Source organism: Zalophus californianus, chromosome 13, assembly GCF_009762305.2.
Source record: "Zalophus californianus isolate mZalCal1 chromosome 13, mZalCal1.pri.v2, whole genome shotgun sequence".
Classification (NCBI taxonomy): Eukaryota; Metazoa; Chordata; class Mammalia; order Carnivora; family Otariidae; genus Zalophus; species Zalophus californianus.
In genome coordinates, this window is record NC_045607.1 from 4,910,275 (window position 1) to 4,926,960 (window position 16,686).

Consider the following 16,686-nt stretch of genomic DNA (forward strand, 5'->3'; position numbering starts at 1 on the left):
CTGCTCGTGGCCAGTCCTAGGTGCTATCCATGAGTCTGCCTGATCCATCTACCCGGGCTAAGATCTCCCCACGGGTTAAGCAGGGGGTGATGGGTTTTGTAGTTGAACACCTAGTAGCAAACGGTGTCTGCGCCAAGCGACAGGAGCCCACGGGTTCTGCCTCCAGCCGCACTGAACCCAAGAGCACCATTTTTCAGAGTTGCAGATGGCCTTTGTAAAAAAAAAAAAAAAAAAAGGATGAGCACATTGACTGCTTAGAAGAAATTGTGAAAATGTTGTCCTCTTTCCACGAAGGCCAGAGCGCAGACCCGACACTGAAGGGACATGTAGCAGATGGTTCCTCCCAGGACCATGTGTGATTTTGCTCTGGGCCATCCTTGTCTTACTGAAGGCATAAATTTTTATGTCTCACATACTTAGCGTTAAAAATGTAGCCTATGACCACAAGGCCAGCACGGTGGAAATCATCAGAATGAAATGGGGATACGGGAGGAAATGCTAGGGAAGCAAGGTGCCTGCACACCAGCATCCGTCTGCTCCTGGCATGCCCCCTCGCTGCCCCACATTTCCCCTCTGCTGGGGGTTCTCTCCTCCTCCCCCTTCACCAGCGAACTCCTGCTCAGTGCCGCAGGTCTCTGCTCGGCTGTCCTGCCGCAGGGGCCTGCTGCCCTTCACACCGGCCTGGGCTTTCTGCTCAGGCTACTGCCCCTACTGCTCGTTTTAACGTCAGTCTCTCCTGCTACCCCCAGCACCCCAAGGACAAGGGCCAGTCCGCCTGGTTCATGCTTCTCGGTCCCACAGAAAGGTGGCCCTTGGAAAAGACTTGAGGAACGACATTAATAGCCATGCACACTCTCCCCACCCGCTTGCCCTTTCGCTCTTCCTGTCCCTGGATACTGACTGTGCATATGGTGGCCTTGACAGAGCGACTCATCCCATCACTTACTTAAATAGCTCAATGAAACCTTCTTGATCTTTTTTTTCTTTTCGTTTTTTTCTTTTCTTTATTCTCTTTTTCTTTTTTTTTTAAAGTAGGCTCCACGCCCAGCATGGAGCCCAACGCAGGACTTGAACTCATGACCCTGAGATCAAGAACTAAGCTGAGATCAAGAGTCGGATGCTTAACCCCCTGAGCCACCCAGGCGCCCCAGTCTCTTTCTTAATCCCTTCCATTGACAGAGCATCCACAGAGAGCAAGAAATGTCCCAAGGTCACACAAGTCATTAGTAGTGGTGCTGGAAATCCAGTCCGTGCCCTGGCTTCCGGCCCCCACTCAGGCCCCCTGTGCTGGGGTGGGGAGCAGTGTGGCCTTCACGTGGGAGCTGCAGTTCCAGGAGAACCTGTTAGGGGCAGTCATAACTCGGAGTCATGCAAAGGGCTGCACTACCTCAGCCCCCTGGTGTTCTGGACCCCAGGGTCTGCTGGACCCTTGCAACACAAACCACTTCTCTCTCTAGGGCCTCAAGGTCACCAGATGGTTCAGAGTTGGCTCGATCGGAGGAGGAAGTGGATGAGCTGTCCCTCATCGACCACAATGAGATTATGGCAAGGCTGACACTCAAGCAGGAGGTGAGTACAGGCCTTGTGCGGTCTGGTCCATAAAGGGGTGAGGGGGCTTTGAGGACAATGTAACCTTGAGGTGTCTCAAACAGAAGGACGCATGCAAGGCACCAACCCATGAGGTGGCCACCCCACATCTCGTGGGCTCTGTGCACGGCGTTTATCCTGACCCGTGCCTGGGCCACCGGGGGTGCTGAAGGATCCTGGGCAAATGGATGGCCTCCTGGAGAAAGTGCACTGTCCCCTTCTCTGACACTTCTAGAGAGTCATCTTGGGCAAGTCACGTCACATCTCTAAGCCCCAGAGGACAGGACTCTGGAGGATATTATAACAGTGAAACCCGTGTAGGGTGCTCAGCATAGAGCCTGAGCGTGGTGAGCCCTCATTAGCATAAGCTGCCTTCACATTTGTATTGACCAAATAACCCACTGTAGTTTTGGTGGGAGGCACAGTCTGATTCAGAAATCTCTGGCCTGCAGCTGCCTCTGTCCTGTGGCTTCTCAGAAGGGCCTTGTGCGATTCTGGAAACACAGAGGAGCCTCTTAATGTGATAGCCCCGACCCAGCCCCGGGGAAGTGACCGTGTTTCTGGGCTCCGGCTCCATGGCAGCGCACATACGGACGCACAGACAAGCAAGTGGATTCTGCCCTTTGCACAGTGTCGGGCTGGGCCGAGCAGAACAGGCAGGGCAGGGCAGGCGGGGACAGTGGGGCAGCTGGCTTCTCTGCAGAGAGAAGTGATGCTTCATGACCCTTGCCAGAAAGTCCTTCTGAAAAATCAGGTCCTGGGCATAGCTACCCTCAGCCTTAGCTGGAAATCCAAGATGCTCTCGGGACTCTGGAGTCCAGGGGTGAAAACACGGATGCCCTGGAGCGGCAGGTGCATCTCCGAAATTGAGGGCCGTGAACCCATGGGGGCTCACGAGGTTGGTTTCCTTCAGAACCAGAGGTTGAGGCGGGGGGCAGCACTCAGGCAGGCCTGGTGCTGTGCTGCTGGGCTCCCATTCCTGGCCCTGCTGACCACTCGCTCTGCCTTATGGGCTAAAGCTTCTGTTTGCCCACATGAAAGTAAGACTACTTAATTGGCAGAGGGCAGCTGGTATCATAGAAGCGACGTCAGGCACAATTGAACGTCTTTGTGACGCTTTACACTCCTCTAAGGGCTCCCTGTGGAAGAATTTGTGAGGTTATGACAAGTGACTTCTCCTTGCACCTGGGGAAACAGAATGTAAATTTAGGATGGCTTGCTGCAGTTTTAGGAACGTGACTGTACTTGGAAATAGCCCTGCTGCCTCTACAGTCTTCTTGGGAGTGCCTGGTGGCCGTCCTGCCTGCCTCCCTGTGGGTCCCACCGTCCCAGCATGAGAACTCCCCTCCTCACCTCCCTGCCCCCTGGGTGGGTGAAGAGGGAGAGATCTAATGGTGCCATCGTCCCCCAACTCTGGAGTGACCCAGTGCAACGTCCCCTGGTGTCTGGACGGCTCCCAGGGCCGTCCACCTCCCAGAGGAGTTCTGGTCTGTCCTGTCTGCAGAGTGCAGAGCAGGCTCTGCCCTCGGTCACACTGCTCCCAGGTGAGGGGGGGCAGAGGGAAGGTGGCCCCGGGCTCTCCGCAGTGCAGCGGCTCGGTCATCTCGTCTCTGCCTACAACTTTCTGATCCGACTCTTTTCATGGCTGAATTCTGCTGCATGCCCTCCTTTGCTTTGTCCTTGCAGGGTGACGACGGGCCGGACGTCCGTGGCGGGTCTGGAGATATCCTACTGGTGCACGCTACTGAGACAGACAGGAAAGGTGTGGCAGTGCTCTGGGCAGGGGCCTTGGTCTCTGTCACAGCCCTCCGGGGGTCAGAACGTGGTCTTGGTGCCCTGTGGCCACTGTGCGGAGAGCCCACCCTGGGGATGTGACCAGCCCTCTCAGGGTGCACCCTCCACGGGTAAAGGGTAGTGACGACCCCAAGGGCCCCCAGAGGCGTCAGAGGGTTTGCTGCGAGTGCAGAACCTAGTTAGGTTCTCTGCCAACGGCACCTCAAGTAACAACACGTCCAACAATGTTAACGTTACGGCAACACGTAGGTAGCTGTTTCAGCTTTTCCTGATGTCTGACCCACTGTGTTATTCCAGACACTAGACAGGATTTCACTCGTGGCCTCCACAAGCAGACCCCGGCACATGTTCTGTCCGGAGCCCGGTCTTAGAGCAGTGGTGGCACCGTCCTAGGACGGGCTTCTGATCCATTGACTGGGCTGGAAAAGCAGGGGACCTGCTGTTGGGTGGACTCTGTGCTAGCAAAAGCGCGCTCACTCCACCTCCGGTTCTGGCAGAAAGGGGGAGAGGAGGTGCCAGGACCTTGACCTCTGCCAGGACGGGGGAGGGGCGCTGCAGGGCCCACACAGTGGGGGGCTCCCCACACTCCTCTCCCTTCTGCATCTTTGAAAGTTATTAAAAAGGGGATGTGACAACAGTATTAAAGCCAGTTCTGGGAAGAATTAAAATGCCCCAATCCTGAAACCCTCACCCACCAACTTTACTTTTATATATGACCATGTCCCCATTTTTACAGCAGATTTCCCCAAATGTGTTACACAGAATGATTCTGGGAATTTTTAAATTATGAAAGTAGTACAGAAATGGTCATGTTGCAGAGAATTTAAAGAATAGAGAAAAAGAAGAAACCCCAACAAACTCACTGTAGCCACTGTTTTGCTTTCTGGGGTTTCTTCACTCCTGGTTTCTTTGGGGTTTGTTTATTTATTTATTTATTTATTAAAGATTTTATTTATTCATTTGAGACACAGAGATAGAGAGAGAGAGCATGAGCAGGGAGAGAGGCAGAGGCAGAAGGAGAAGCAGGCTCCCCGCTGAGCCAGGAGCCTGATGTGGGGCTTGATCCCAGGACCCTGGGATCATGACCTGAGCCGAAGGCAGATGCTTAACGCCTGAGCCACCCAGGCGCCCCCACCCCTGGTTTCTTTGGACTGGGGCAGAACCCGGTCCTGGGGACTGAGTTCAAAGTCAGGCACGGCCCGGCCCGGCCCGACCTCAGCTGACCCAGCTGTTTGAAGAGGTCCCCAGTGGACAGGGAGATGCGTGGAGCTGACATGAGGCCATGCTCAGGAGCAGCCCTCGCTCTGCTGCTCTGCAGCAGACCCTCCTCCACGCGAGCCTGAGCACCAGCCTCAGCTGGGCAAGAGGAACAGTTTTCATTTTTATCCTAAGGACTGAAGTGGGAGCTGGCTCTGTCCTCAGCTTGGAGCAGCAAGCTCTGCTTCCTGCAGATGCAGCCAGCTGCAGCCCCGACCAGAGGGAGCCCCGTGGGCAGGGCAGTCCAGGGCCTTCCAGGTGGCCAACGGTGCCCAGGAAAGGAGGCGCTGCTGCCAGCAGGGACCTCCACTTGATTTCAGTCACGGAGAGATTCTGAGGCTGCGGGGAAACAAAGTCATTTGTACGTGGATGGATGGTGGAGGCAGAGGCCCTGGGCCACACACCACGTTCCTTGGGCAGTTGGCGTCCTGTGGACCGGAGACCACCCTAGTGGTACTACACTGGATCACCCACGGCTTAGGGCATGCAGCCTTGGATCTGTTCTTCCAGAAGCAGGCAGTGGCCTGTGCTGGGCCCATCTCTGCCTCCTCACCTAGCCCGTCTTTGAACAAAAGTCCCAGTGGGCAGTGAGCTGGTGAGTTTAGGATCCAGGAAGGAGGAGCCTGAGCAGGATGCTGTTGGGCCATGCTCTGTGCTTCCAGCCAGGCCCACCCCTGCACAGACCCCAGATCCCAGATGCCAGAGCAGGTGTTGCTTTTGCTTTCGATTGTCCTGGAGCTGATTGGCCAGGGCACGGGAGCCTGCACTGCTCCGCTGGAGAAGCGGGGATCCTCTTAAGTCTTCCACCTGGCGAGCTGGGGGGGGATGAATGAGAGAAGACAGGAGAAGGGGGTCCGTGTCCAGAGAAGAACAACCTTTTCTTAGGTCTCTTAAGATGTGGAAATTCCCAAGATTTTTGTTCCTGGGCCCTCCCGTCTAAAGTATCACCTATGATTTAGCTTCAGAATTCTGCTGATGAGTTTGAATTATTTTCTCTGTGCCCACAATTAATACCCTTTGAATCATCGAGTCTTAGGACAGATAAGAAGCTCTTGAGGTGTGGTCAGGGATGGCAGGTATGTGCGGCAGGCGAGCTGCCCATCTTTGTCTCCTGCCAGTGGCGGGCATCACTCATCAGTTGTTCTTCGCTCTAGATTTGGTGTTGTACTGTGAGGCCTTCTTGACCACCTACAGGACCTTCATCACCCCGGAGGAGCTCATCAAGAAGCTGCAGTACAGATATCCTTTCCCGTGGTCCCCCAGCCCTGGCCCCACACCCCTCCCGCATGGAGCCTTGGGAGCCAGCCAGGAGAGAGAGGGCCTTTGTTGCTGGCTCCCCTGCGCCCTAGCTTTGGGACCTCAGGCCAGGCTTTCTCTTCCAGTCTCCTTCCTTGTCTGAGTGCTGAGTGGGATGACAGGAGGTGCCAGATCATGGGTATGCTGCCTGACAGCAGTTGTGGTCACTAGGAAGTCCTGAAAAGGAGTTAGAAGGAATTGACACACCGCAAGAGGGAGAACGCACTCAGGCTCCTGTGGAGGCCCAGGTCGCTGGCACCTGCAGCTTCTGAGCCGAGCCCCAGGCCATTGAGGTGATAGGTCCCTAGTGTGCAGGGCTTATGGGAGTCAAGACTCACATGAACAGCCTCGGGGGAAGGCACAGTCACTCCGCCTGGTGGCAGACCCAGCAGTTGACAGACCATGTCCAGACAGAATTGGCTCCTACCCGTCACCCGTATCTGCCTCACGGGCTCACCCTTTCAAGGATGACCATGCAATAATGGTTGAGGAAGACCCCAGGCCCTAGGACCCAGCGTCATTGACTTTTATCTCAAACCTGCTCCTCCTGCAGAGGCTGACCTGAGCTGCTGCTGTTAACAGCGGGCCACCTTCCCATGTCACAGCCCACGACTGCCATCTGCTGGAAGCTGCTACTACCCGGGGCAGGAAGTCCTGAGTCCTCCAGGCTGCCCCCCTTCCCTTCCTGCGTGCCCTGAGGCTCGACCTCTTGTCTCCTCTGGACCTCTGTGGCTCCTTTCACCGTCCCCGTGCCCCAGCCCTAGAGGACCTGGTCCCTCAAGCTGGAAGGAGCCCCCACTGCAGAGACTTATGTTCCCTATAGCCTCACACGTTCAGTTGCTCCCAGGCCTGGCTCAACAAGTGATAGTAACTCACACTTGTTGAGAACTTCCTAGCGTCGGACAGGACGCTAAGCCCGTGCACGTGAAGGCTCACTTAGCTATAAAACTACTTGATATATTATTACTGTATTACATATGCTGTTAAATTACTACCTATTACGTGATTCAGGAAAACAGCCTCGGAGAGCTTAAGTGACCCATACACACTCCTGAGCTCAGGTTCCCAGCCCCTACCCTGCACGGCAACTGCAGGCTCTGGGGACAATCCTTGGCGCGAGGCCCCTTCCTGAGCACCCGTGGATATCTGAAGAGCAGGAAGGACAGCCAGAGCAGGGTCTGAGAGGATGGCGAGAATCTCTGCCCCTCCAGGCAGAAACCACTACCTTGGCGAGGAGCTAGAGGTGGCCTGGTGTGTGGCTGCTGAGGGGCAGGGGCGTCTGAAGCTGCGGAGAGACGGCTGGGAGGAAACTCGGGGCAGGAGTGCAGGAGGCACCTAGGGACCCCCCCCCCGCCCCGCCCAGTCCCACTGAGACGGTGTTTAGGGCATGTGGTTTTTGACCACCTTTTTCCTCCTGAGGCTCAGCAGGGCAGCCCGCGGCATTTCAGTAAGTCCCCCGGGAAGCTTGGGGGGACTGGACGGGAAGGCAGTGGAAGCAGGGCTCCTGTACATCATAAGCACCCTGGAAACGGCAGCTGGGAGAAGTAGCTGTCCTCTCTCCTCAGCCCATCCCTGCCCGTGTGAGAATGGCTTTCCTTAACCTACGCTCCACGTACGAGAAGTTCTCTCCCTTCGCCGACACATTCAAGAAGCGCGTCAGCAAGAACACATTCTTTGTGCTGGTGCGGGTGGTGGATGAGCTGTGGTGAGTGCTTATGCCCAGGAGGTGGCAGGGAGGCCGGGGCACCTCAGGGCTCCCCACCGGGGCTGCAGGCTTCGTTGCTGAGCTGGGGACATCACGTCCCATCCCCCCCCCCCCCCCCCGCTTCTCCCAAGCTGTGTGCCCACAGAGCCCCACCCTGCAGCTCTGATACGGGCTTGCTCCCGCCCACCTGAACAAGACCCTTGGGGAGAATGACCCAGGTACCCATACCAGCCACGGGCCACACCGCTTTCCTCGTGGGGGGCCGTCCCTCGCACATGCAGCGTAGCCTAGTCACCCCCGCCTCTCCCCAGACTCAGCAGTCACCGTCACCATTCACTTAACAAGTGCACGTCCAGCCGCTCAGTCTCCTAGGTCTGGAGAGCCGTGGTGAAGGAAACTGCCGGCCCTGCCTTCAAGGCGCTTCCTTTCTGCGGGGAGAATGGCCTCAGCCCAGGCCAGCACCGAGACCACCAGGCACGGAAAGTGCTGTGCAGAGGGAGTTCAGGAGCGGCCTGTGGGCGGCTGCTCTGAGGGGCCTCGTAGTGATTCACCACCCAGGCAGGACCAGGGGCCGCCTCTGGGGCAGGATCGGAGTGGGAGTGTCTCCGTGGCCCCGGGCCCAGACGGGGGCCCTGGAGCTTGTCCAGTGCCAGCAAGCATTTGCTGAGAGCGGGGCCGTTCTGTGTCACCGGCAGGACGGGACCTTTCCTGGCGCTTTTGAGGCTCTGGGTGGCCATCCCGACACCTTTTCTTCCTCTCTTCCCTAAAGAGGTTTCCTAGACCTGCTGGTCGCTGCCCTGTGACCCTTGGGTATTCTGAGGTGGATTCTGGGCCCGATGGCAGCCGTTCTCTTCCTGGGCCGTGTCTTGGCCCCTCACTGTGTGGCCTTTGGCCCTCTAGCCTCGTGGAGTTGACAGAAGAGATCTTGAAGCTGCTGATGGAGCTGGTCTTCCGCTTGGTGTGCAACGGGGAGCTCAGCCTGGCCCGCGTGCTCCGGAAGAACATCCTGGACAAGGTGGACCAGAAGAAGCTGCTCAGGTGTGCCAACTCCGACCAGCCCCTGGCAGCCCGGGGGGTAGCCGCCAGGTGAGCCACCAGCTGTCTGCCCAGGGCTTCTGCGGCGCTCCTCCATAGGAGTGGTGCCCGGTAGCCACCTCCCCAGCCCTAGAGCCTCTCTTCCTGGTTCTGACCAGGCCCTGCAATGGCGGGGGGGGGGGGGGGGCGGCGGTTCTTGTGGACAGCCCAGTGGGTTCCCCAGGGCCTGGGCCTCTCCTCCAGGGGGTCATGATGGGTGATTTAAAAAACTCCCATTTTCAACCTGGAAGTGAGGAAGCAGGACCTGGGGACACTTACTAGGACAAGGGACAGGTGAATGCATTCCGGGCTGTGGTCAGCCCTTGTCTTCCTGGCACTAACGTGGTAACTGTGAATTCTGGACCACCCCCACCCCCCAGGCCATCCTGAACATTCCTAACCTGTACAGGCTCTAGTCTGTTACCTGTGCCCTAGTCATAGGTGTTGAAGCATCACTTCCTTGTCAGCGAGTGTTTCAGTCTTCATCCCTGTGGAGCCATCTCTGTCCCCGCTGGGCCCCGGCCGTGGGGTCAGGCTGAATTCGCAGGCAGCACAACTGCCTGTGGGGGCCATGGGACCCACCGGGCAGAGGCACCACGGTCCCCAGCAGGAGTGCAGTCTGGTCCTGCCCTGCCACTGGTCGGCTCTGAAGCTGCCGTCCTCCTGCTGTGAGGCCGGGCTTGGGGCGGCTGCTCGCTCTGGCCGCCCAGCTCTGAGGCCGCAGGACGGCGCCCAGCCAGCTCCCGCTGTCCCTGTCCCCACCGCTCATCTCATGCCTCTGTCTTCTAGGCCGGGGACTTTGCATGACTTTCACAGCCATGAAATAGCCGAGCAGCTGACCCTGCTGGATGCTGAGCTCTTTTATAAAATAGAGGTATGGTGTTGAGCAGGGCTGGGAAGAAGGCTGTCCCTTGCCCCGGGGTGAGCAGCTGCTGCTGGTCCCTAAGGAGGAGAAAGTGCCCATCATCGGGAAGCCATAGGGCTCCAGCTCCATCCGGTCTACTTCCTTTTTCAGATTCCTGAGGTTTTGCTTTGGGCAAAAGAGCAGAATGAGGAGAAGAGCCCCAACTTGACCCAGTTCACGGAGCACTTCAACAATATGTCCTACTGGTAAGAAGCGGCGGCTGTGCGAAGCCCCGGTTCTCTATCCCAGCACGTCTGGCTGGGTCCCTGTGCTCTCCTTCACACAAGGAGGAGGTGCCCTTTTCCTCCCAGCTCCTTCCGAGACCTTGGGCTTTACTTGGAACTGCAGGCAGCAGAGAGCACGCGGGCTGAGGAGGAGCCTGGGACAGGGAAGAGAGCCGGGATTGATTAGTAATGTCTGCCGTAGGTGGCGGCAGGGGCAGGGGTGTTCACTGTGCCATCCTGCGCTGGTCATGGCCCAGCTCCCCACTGCCTAGCGACCTCAGGGCTGAGCCTCACACAGATGCTGCCTGAAAGAGAACAGCAAAGGAGTGCCTTCTGTTAATACTTTAATTAGGCCTGAATTCTTAAAGCAAAATGAAGCCCGAAGGTACACTTATACCATAATGTGTAACAGAATGGTTGGCTTTTCAAGATGTGACTTAAAGGTGCCCCCAGCCTCTCTGCATCAAACAGAGGATGGTCAGAGCGTGGTAGCCACGGAGCCCACACTGCGTCCAACCCCACCCTGCACCCAGCCCATTCCTGCCACTGACGGAACATCTAAGATTTGTTAAACGCTCTGTGAGGACTGCTTGTTGGAGGGAACCTGGGTCATGTCCCACTTTGCCGGCTTTTCTCCCCACCACAGGAAGTGCTCCGCTCCTCAGGAACGTGAGCTGAACTGTAGCAAGCCACCACAGGAGGCAGGGGCTTGTAGGGCAGACAGAAACTGCACACAGCCCTGAGCCCAGCCTCCGACCCAGCCCCCTACTGGGCACATGCCTCGGGGTTCAGCACACGCCTCGGGGTTCCAAGGAGGAGGTGCGGGAGGGGGCCCCTCTGAGGGGACTGGCCGTGGCCATGTGAAGCCAGAGGGTCTCCAGGCCACGGTGAGGTCCTCGTGCAAGGCTGGCCTTGTGGTTGCTGCTAAGATTCTCAAGGTGCCCTCCTAACCCACATGCTCACTCGTCTCCTGAACTAATCCTGAGGCCACGTGAGGAGCATTTCCAGCCCCAGTGGTGCTCAGGTCAGCACTCGTCAGGAAATCTGCTTGGCTGTTACAAAGCCTCCATCTGCACACACGGCCCGGGGTCCTCATCAGGCTATGTGACCTCTCAGCCTATCCCTGGGATGCTGTGAGCTCCTCGAGAGCAGAAATGGGGGGGGGGGGGAGGCTGTGCTTAGCACCTCAAAAGCCCTGGGCATGTGGTGCGGGTGTCCACATCCCTCTCTCTCCACTAGGACCACCTAGGGGTCTAGAAGGAGACCGGTCAGTTCAGCCATCTTTTTTTCCCATGGGTTCCTGCAGGGTCCGGTCAATAATCATGTTACAAGAAAAAGCCCAGGACAGGGAGCGGCTCCTGTTGAAGTTCATCAAGATCATGAAGGTAACCGTGGCTGCCCTCCCCAGAGTCTCCTCCTTCAGGCCCTGCCCAGCAGCCCTGGGCCTGCCTCACGGCCGCCTCCCCCTCCCTGCAGCACTTACGGAAGCTGAACAACTTTAACTCCTACCTGGCCATCCTCTCAGCCCTGGACTCAGCTCCCATCCGCAGGCTGGAGTGGCAGAAGCAGACCTCGGAGGTGAGTGGCGGGGAGGGAGGAGGTGGGAGGCCCCGCCCGGCCTCTGGCGAGCCAGCCGTTGGGGAAGGTGCTCAGGTGTCTGCTTGGCCGCCAACCACCCCCCAACCCCACCCCCCAGTTTGCTGTGGCTAATCTCCGATCTTTGGGCCTGGAGGGGCTGTGTGGTTGGTGCTGGGATTGTCCCCTCACAGGGTCCTGCTGCCTGGGCTGCAGGATCATACCTGGGTCCCTGCTTCACTGCTTTCTTCCTTCCTTCCTTGCACCCATGCTTCCGGAGGGGCTGCTCTGGGCTGCCAGCAGCATTAGTCCTTAGGAACATACTGTGAACAGGCCAGACCTGTTGATGATTTCTTTAGGGTAATTGCCAAAGGGGAAAGTATGGGGTCGTCTGGCCCGTTCAAGAGTCAGGGAGGTCCCCTGAGGAAGGGTCAGTCACGCCAAGACCGAAATAGGAAGAGTTTGCTGGGAAGGAAGGGAATTCCGGTCAGAGGGGACAGAAGCGTCTAGAGACTGGCACGCTCAAGCAGCAGAACAGAGGCCAGTGTGGTCATGTCGCTGGGGAGGGGACCCGCCCTGGACCAGGAGGGCTTTGGGGGAGGCCTGGCAAGGAACTAGACCTTTATCCTTGTGTGGGGAGGTTCCTTGAGAAGAGAGGCAAAGCCCATAGGGGCTGGGTGTTAGCCAGGCCACCCAAGTGTTATCTTAAGGGGTGACAGAGAGAGACAGTTGAAAGTCTGTTGTATGGAGAAGCGTGGGACCTTCACACTGGCTGCCACAGAAACACCTAGGAGGTCCTGAGGAGGTGACGCTCCGGGTCCAAGGCAGCTGAACGGTGAAGAGGCAAGCAGTGGGTGGGAGGGGGCGGCAGCAGCTCGGTGAGGTCACCTGCTAAGCCTAGACAGCTCTGCCTTGAGCGCAGCGAGGATCAAAGGCAGGCTAGGAGCCAGGGATGGCCCATTCCTGGTGTGCAAGCCCCCCTGGGCTACGGTGCGGGGTGGCACCCAGCAGGAGGCCCAGCCCCAGGCCCTCTGAGCCGTGGTTCTGCAGCAGGCACATGCGGGCCTGGGAGCCAGTTCTCCGCAGCAGGCCCAGTCTCCCTGTAGCTGAGGCAGGGCCCAGGGCTGGGCAGCGGCGGGTGGGTCGGGGCGGAGGCTGGCACTGGGGCCCCAGCATGGTCTCAGCCCTCACACACTGTCCCTCCCACCCAGGGCCTGGCCGAGTACTGTACACTGATCGACAGCTCATCCTCCTTCCGCGCCTACCGGGCCGCCCTCTCCGAGGTGGAGCCCCCCTGCATCCCCTACCTGTGAGTAGAGCCCCTGCAGGTTTGCTCCCCGGCTGCTCTGGGGGAGACGTAGGTGTAGACAGAGAAATTCTCCCTTAAGGGTTTCCAGCTCAGACAATTAGACTTCTGTTTTAACTTTAAACTACGTAACAAGGAGCAGGTTCTACTTTTAAAACAGAAAGGAAGGGTCCAATGAAAACGGTCCTGCTGTCCCATCTCCCAGTCCCGCTACCGTTTCCTTCCTGCATCTGCCAGGCTTCCCCCCACCAAGGGTCCTCAGACTTGGCTGCACCTTACAGTCAGTCACCCAGGAGCCCTGAGAGCGTTTCCCCAAGTGTGAGCCATGGCATTGAGGAAATGAGGGGTTTGGGGAAAGCAGTCCTAGTCACATTAGCTGAAGGAAATAGTGGAAAAAGTCAAAGCTAGACAGGTTTCTTTGTTGTCAGAGCCCTTACTAAGCTGGTAGATACTGGGAACCTCCATGAGGGGGCCAGAAGACTCCAGAGTGGCCCGGGGTGGGGGCTGCCCTCCCAGAATGCTACCTTGCTTTCCCCTGGGGGGTGGCCGGCTGGGCTCCTGGGAGCATGTCGTCTGGGCCCCATCGCTACCCTTATGGCTTCGCGTCCTCTGTAATGAGAAGCACCTGTTAACAAAGAGGCTGTCCATGCCTGCCTCCCCCCTGGGTTTGGGTTATTTTTTTTCCTGTTCATGTATTAATTTTACAAGGCTCCCCTGCCGTACCTGAGCTGGCTTTCCCAGGGACCCACAGTTTCTAGGTCAGGAGTTCACGCAGGAAGAGACCCAACACAGGCCAGACGTGCCCTCTGAAGCAGTAACTGGGCTTCTCCATCCTCCCAGGGGGCTTATCCTGCAGGACCTCACCTTTGTTCACCTGGGAAACCCAGACTATATTGACGGGAAGGTGAATTTTTCCAAACGGTGGCAGCAGTTCAACATTCTGGACAGCATGCGGTGCTTCCAGCAAGCGTGAGTGCCGGAGCGGGCGGGGGGACGAAGGAGCACTGGGGTCTGTACCCAGCCTGTTCTCCACACGCCACATCCAGGGAGGGTGCAGGGCATGGGCCCAAGAAGTGGGGGCAGCATGTAGAGGGGCGACCAGGCTTCTGCTGCCAGCCCTCCGCCCGTGCGGAGCTCTGGTGCCGGGACCGTGCGCACAGCCCCTCCGGGGGGCCGTCGGGCTGCTGCCCCCACACAGGCCCTGACCGGACGCCCCCCCACAGGCACTACGATATCCGAAGAAATGATGACATCATAAACTTCTTCAATGACTTCAGCGACCACCTGGCGGAGGAGGCCCTGTGGGAACTTTCTCTGAAAATCAAACCTAGGAACATAACAAGGAGAAAAACAGACCGGGAGGAGAAGACCTAGAAGTAGGTGCCGTGAGCGAGGAGAACGCTCGAGAGAGGCTCCGAGACCGGGAGGGACTTTGGACCTGTCCCCGGGCAGGCTGCACGTGTCCCGGCCCCAGGGCCCAGCCAGCCCTCTGCCATGCGGGGCAGGAGCCCCAGCAGCTTCCTGCTGCCCTCCTCCGCGGGAGCGGTCGCCCGGCCCACCGTGGAGCCAGCAGGCAGGTCTCGTTCCTGGTTTGTGAGCCCGTGGTTTGGTTTTGGTTTTGGTTTTGGTTTCTGCTTTCACTTTGTATTCCTCTCTCCGCCCCCCTCCCACTTGGGAGCAGCACAGGGAGATGGGCAGACCAAGGCACAGTGGGACACTCTTCACCCCTCCCTACATTCTAGGGTCCTGAGTCTGCTGAAATGACAAGAGTGGAGGACCCTGAAAGGTGGGGGACCTGGCAGCAAAGGGACCTTCAGTAGGGTGGGCAGAAAGCGGAGAAGACCGGGGCGGCTCCTTTTACTTTCCTTGTCCTGCTTTTTAAATGCAAGATGGTGTGAGCGTTTGATGTGACCCAGAGGGGTTCACCAGGTGGCCTTCCAGTAGGCCTGGGGCTGGCGCGCCCGTCACGGTACTGGCCCTCAGAACCGTCATCTTCCCGTCCCTTCCTGTCCCCGACCACCTGGCGCTTCGGGGAGCTAGGAAGAAGATGGAGCAAGGGAGGACGTGGTTGTACCTGAGCCGGGGCCAGGAGTTCCGGGGTGAGTGAAGTTGGAGAGTGGAGGGGCCTTTCTGTCTTGGGGAAGGCCGGCAGACCCCTCTTCTTTCGCTTGCTGTGTGCCTTAAACTCCATCTCCTGCCCCCCCCGCCGCCCCCATGGGCTCCCCTCCTGCCCTGCTCCATCCTGGCGGAGCCAGGGGGGTGTTCCCCTGCCCTTTCCACCAGTGCGCAGTGAGCTCTGCCCAGGGAAGGACGGGAGGTCCCTGATGGCCGGGGGCGCCCGCTGAGGCTGACCGGCCCCGGCTCCCACCCCGGGGCATACTTGCTCTCTCCACCTTCCTTGTTGGAAACGGCGCTCGCTGGGGAGGTGGACCGTCGGAGGCAGGTTTGCAGGGAGGTCCCTGCACACGGGCCGGGCCGCTGCCCCCACACCCCTTGGGTGCTGGTTTGCGTGACTGAGTGCTTGCTTCTCCTGGGCTTGGGACTTGGTCAGGCAAATGCCAGGATCGAACTTCTTAAACAACCATGTCACTTTGAGTCCTTCCTGAGTTTTGAGCAGCTTTCTCCACTCTTGTTTTGGGGTCCTGGACATCGAGGGGAGGACATCCGGAACTGCCAGTGGAGCCCCCTCGCGAAGCAGGCTGGCCGCTGCAGGCCAACCGTGTCACTTTCTTATTTAAAGCGTGTGGTCTTTGCTCTTCGGCGGTGCTGGGGGGGGGGCTTGGTGCCCACTTTGAGTCCCCTCACTGCGGTCTCGTCTCCCTGCCCATCTGGCCCTCAGCCTGGCCCAGCTCTGCTGGGTGCTGCTGCATGCACGTGCGGGGGCCGCAGCAGCCCCACTACTAATGCGGGCTCTCCGCCTCACGCACCTGGCAGCAGATGGCGGGGGGGCTTTACTTTCCCTCCCCTCTCCTCTGGTAGCCCTGCCAGGTGGAGGGAGCAGTGTTCGGGGGACGGGGAGCCCGTGGGTCAGGGTAGCCCCTGCGTGAGGACCGCAGGGGCCGTATGTGTTTAACTTATTGGTTGACAGGCTCCCCATCCCGCGCCTCCTTAAGACATCCTCCTGGCTCTGGGAGTTGCCCCACCCTGTGCCAGCCCCGCAGCCGGGCTGTGATTGGTCTTGGGGGACCAGGACCGGGTGTCCCTGCAGGTGGGGCTGAAGCCAGGGAAGGGTGGGCACATGCCAGGTCAGAAGGAACCCAAGTCTTCAGAAGCGCCTCCCTCTCCTCCATGCCTCGCCCCTGTTACATTGTAATATATATACATATATCCCCACTAACCTGGCTGATAGTGGCATCTTCCTGCAGACATTTCAAACCTGTAACTTTTATATGAAAGGAAAATAAACACAATGAAAGCTGCGTTCAAGTGACAATCCGAGCTGCCCCTGCACACGTCCCAGTTCCCACACCCGTGTGCTGCTCTTGGGGCCATTTGGGGAGGGTGGGACAGAGTCCACCAGCCCGTCTGGAATTTTCCCTCCTTGCTCTTGTGCTCTGTAAGTGGATTAATGCAGAAGTCCTTTGCTGCGCGCCCCCCCCCCCCCCCAGCAGTCTGGTAAAACTGAAATTTCTAGGGTGGACTTCAGGGGACACAGAGGTACCTGGAGCTACTTTTCAAAGCCCCTAAAGCAAGGTCTTTGAAGGCACGCCTTCTGTAAGATTCCATCCCCCTCCCACCTCCAAGGCAACACGCACAGGCTTGGAAATAGCCCCATAGGTTCCGGTCTTCCCTCTGTCTGACATGGGCTACCTCTCCTCCACTCACGATGAGCCGTGGACTTAATCCCAGCCTGTGTGTCATCCCCCTTCGCTGTCCTGCCCATCTCCCAGTGTCCAAGAAAGAAAGAAGCAGTCAGCTGCTGAGTCCTCTACTCGCTGCCAATACCAAGAACCAGCCTGGTCTG

At 58.2% G+C, this 16,686-nt stretch overlaps 1 protein-coding gene across 1 annotated transcript in view; it reads left to right on the forward strand.

The window, feature by feature from the left end:
• The window catches only part of RAPGEF1 (Rap guanine nucleotide exchange factor 1), a 136,353-nt gene extending 120,153 nt beyond the window's left edge, over positions 1-16,200 (forward strand). The window contains 12 exon segments of the mRNA XM_035723818.1: positions 1,458-1,569; positions 3,274-3,349; positions 5,793-5,877; positions 7,547-7,639; positions 8,540-8,725; positions 9,503-9,587; positions 9,729-9,823; positions 11,148-11,226; positions 11,318-11,419; positions 12,628-12,725; positions 13,563-13,691; positions 13,946-16,200. Coding sequence (XP_035579711.1) covers positions 1,458-1,569; positions 3,274-3,349; positions 5,793-5,877; positions 7,547-7,639; positions 8,540-8,725; positions 9,503-9,587; positions 9,729-9,823; positions 11,148-11,226; positions 11,318-11,419; positions 12,628-12,725; positions 13,563-13,691; positions 13,946-14,096 — 1,291 coding nt within the window. The 3' untranslated portion in view covers positions 14,097-16,200.
• The last annotated feature ends 486 nt before the right edge of the window (positions 16,201-16,686 follow it).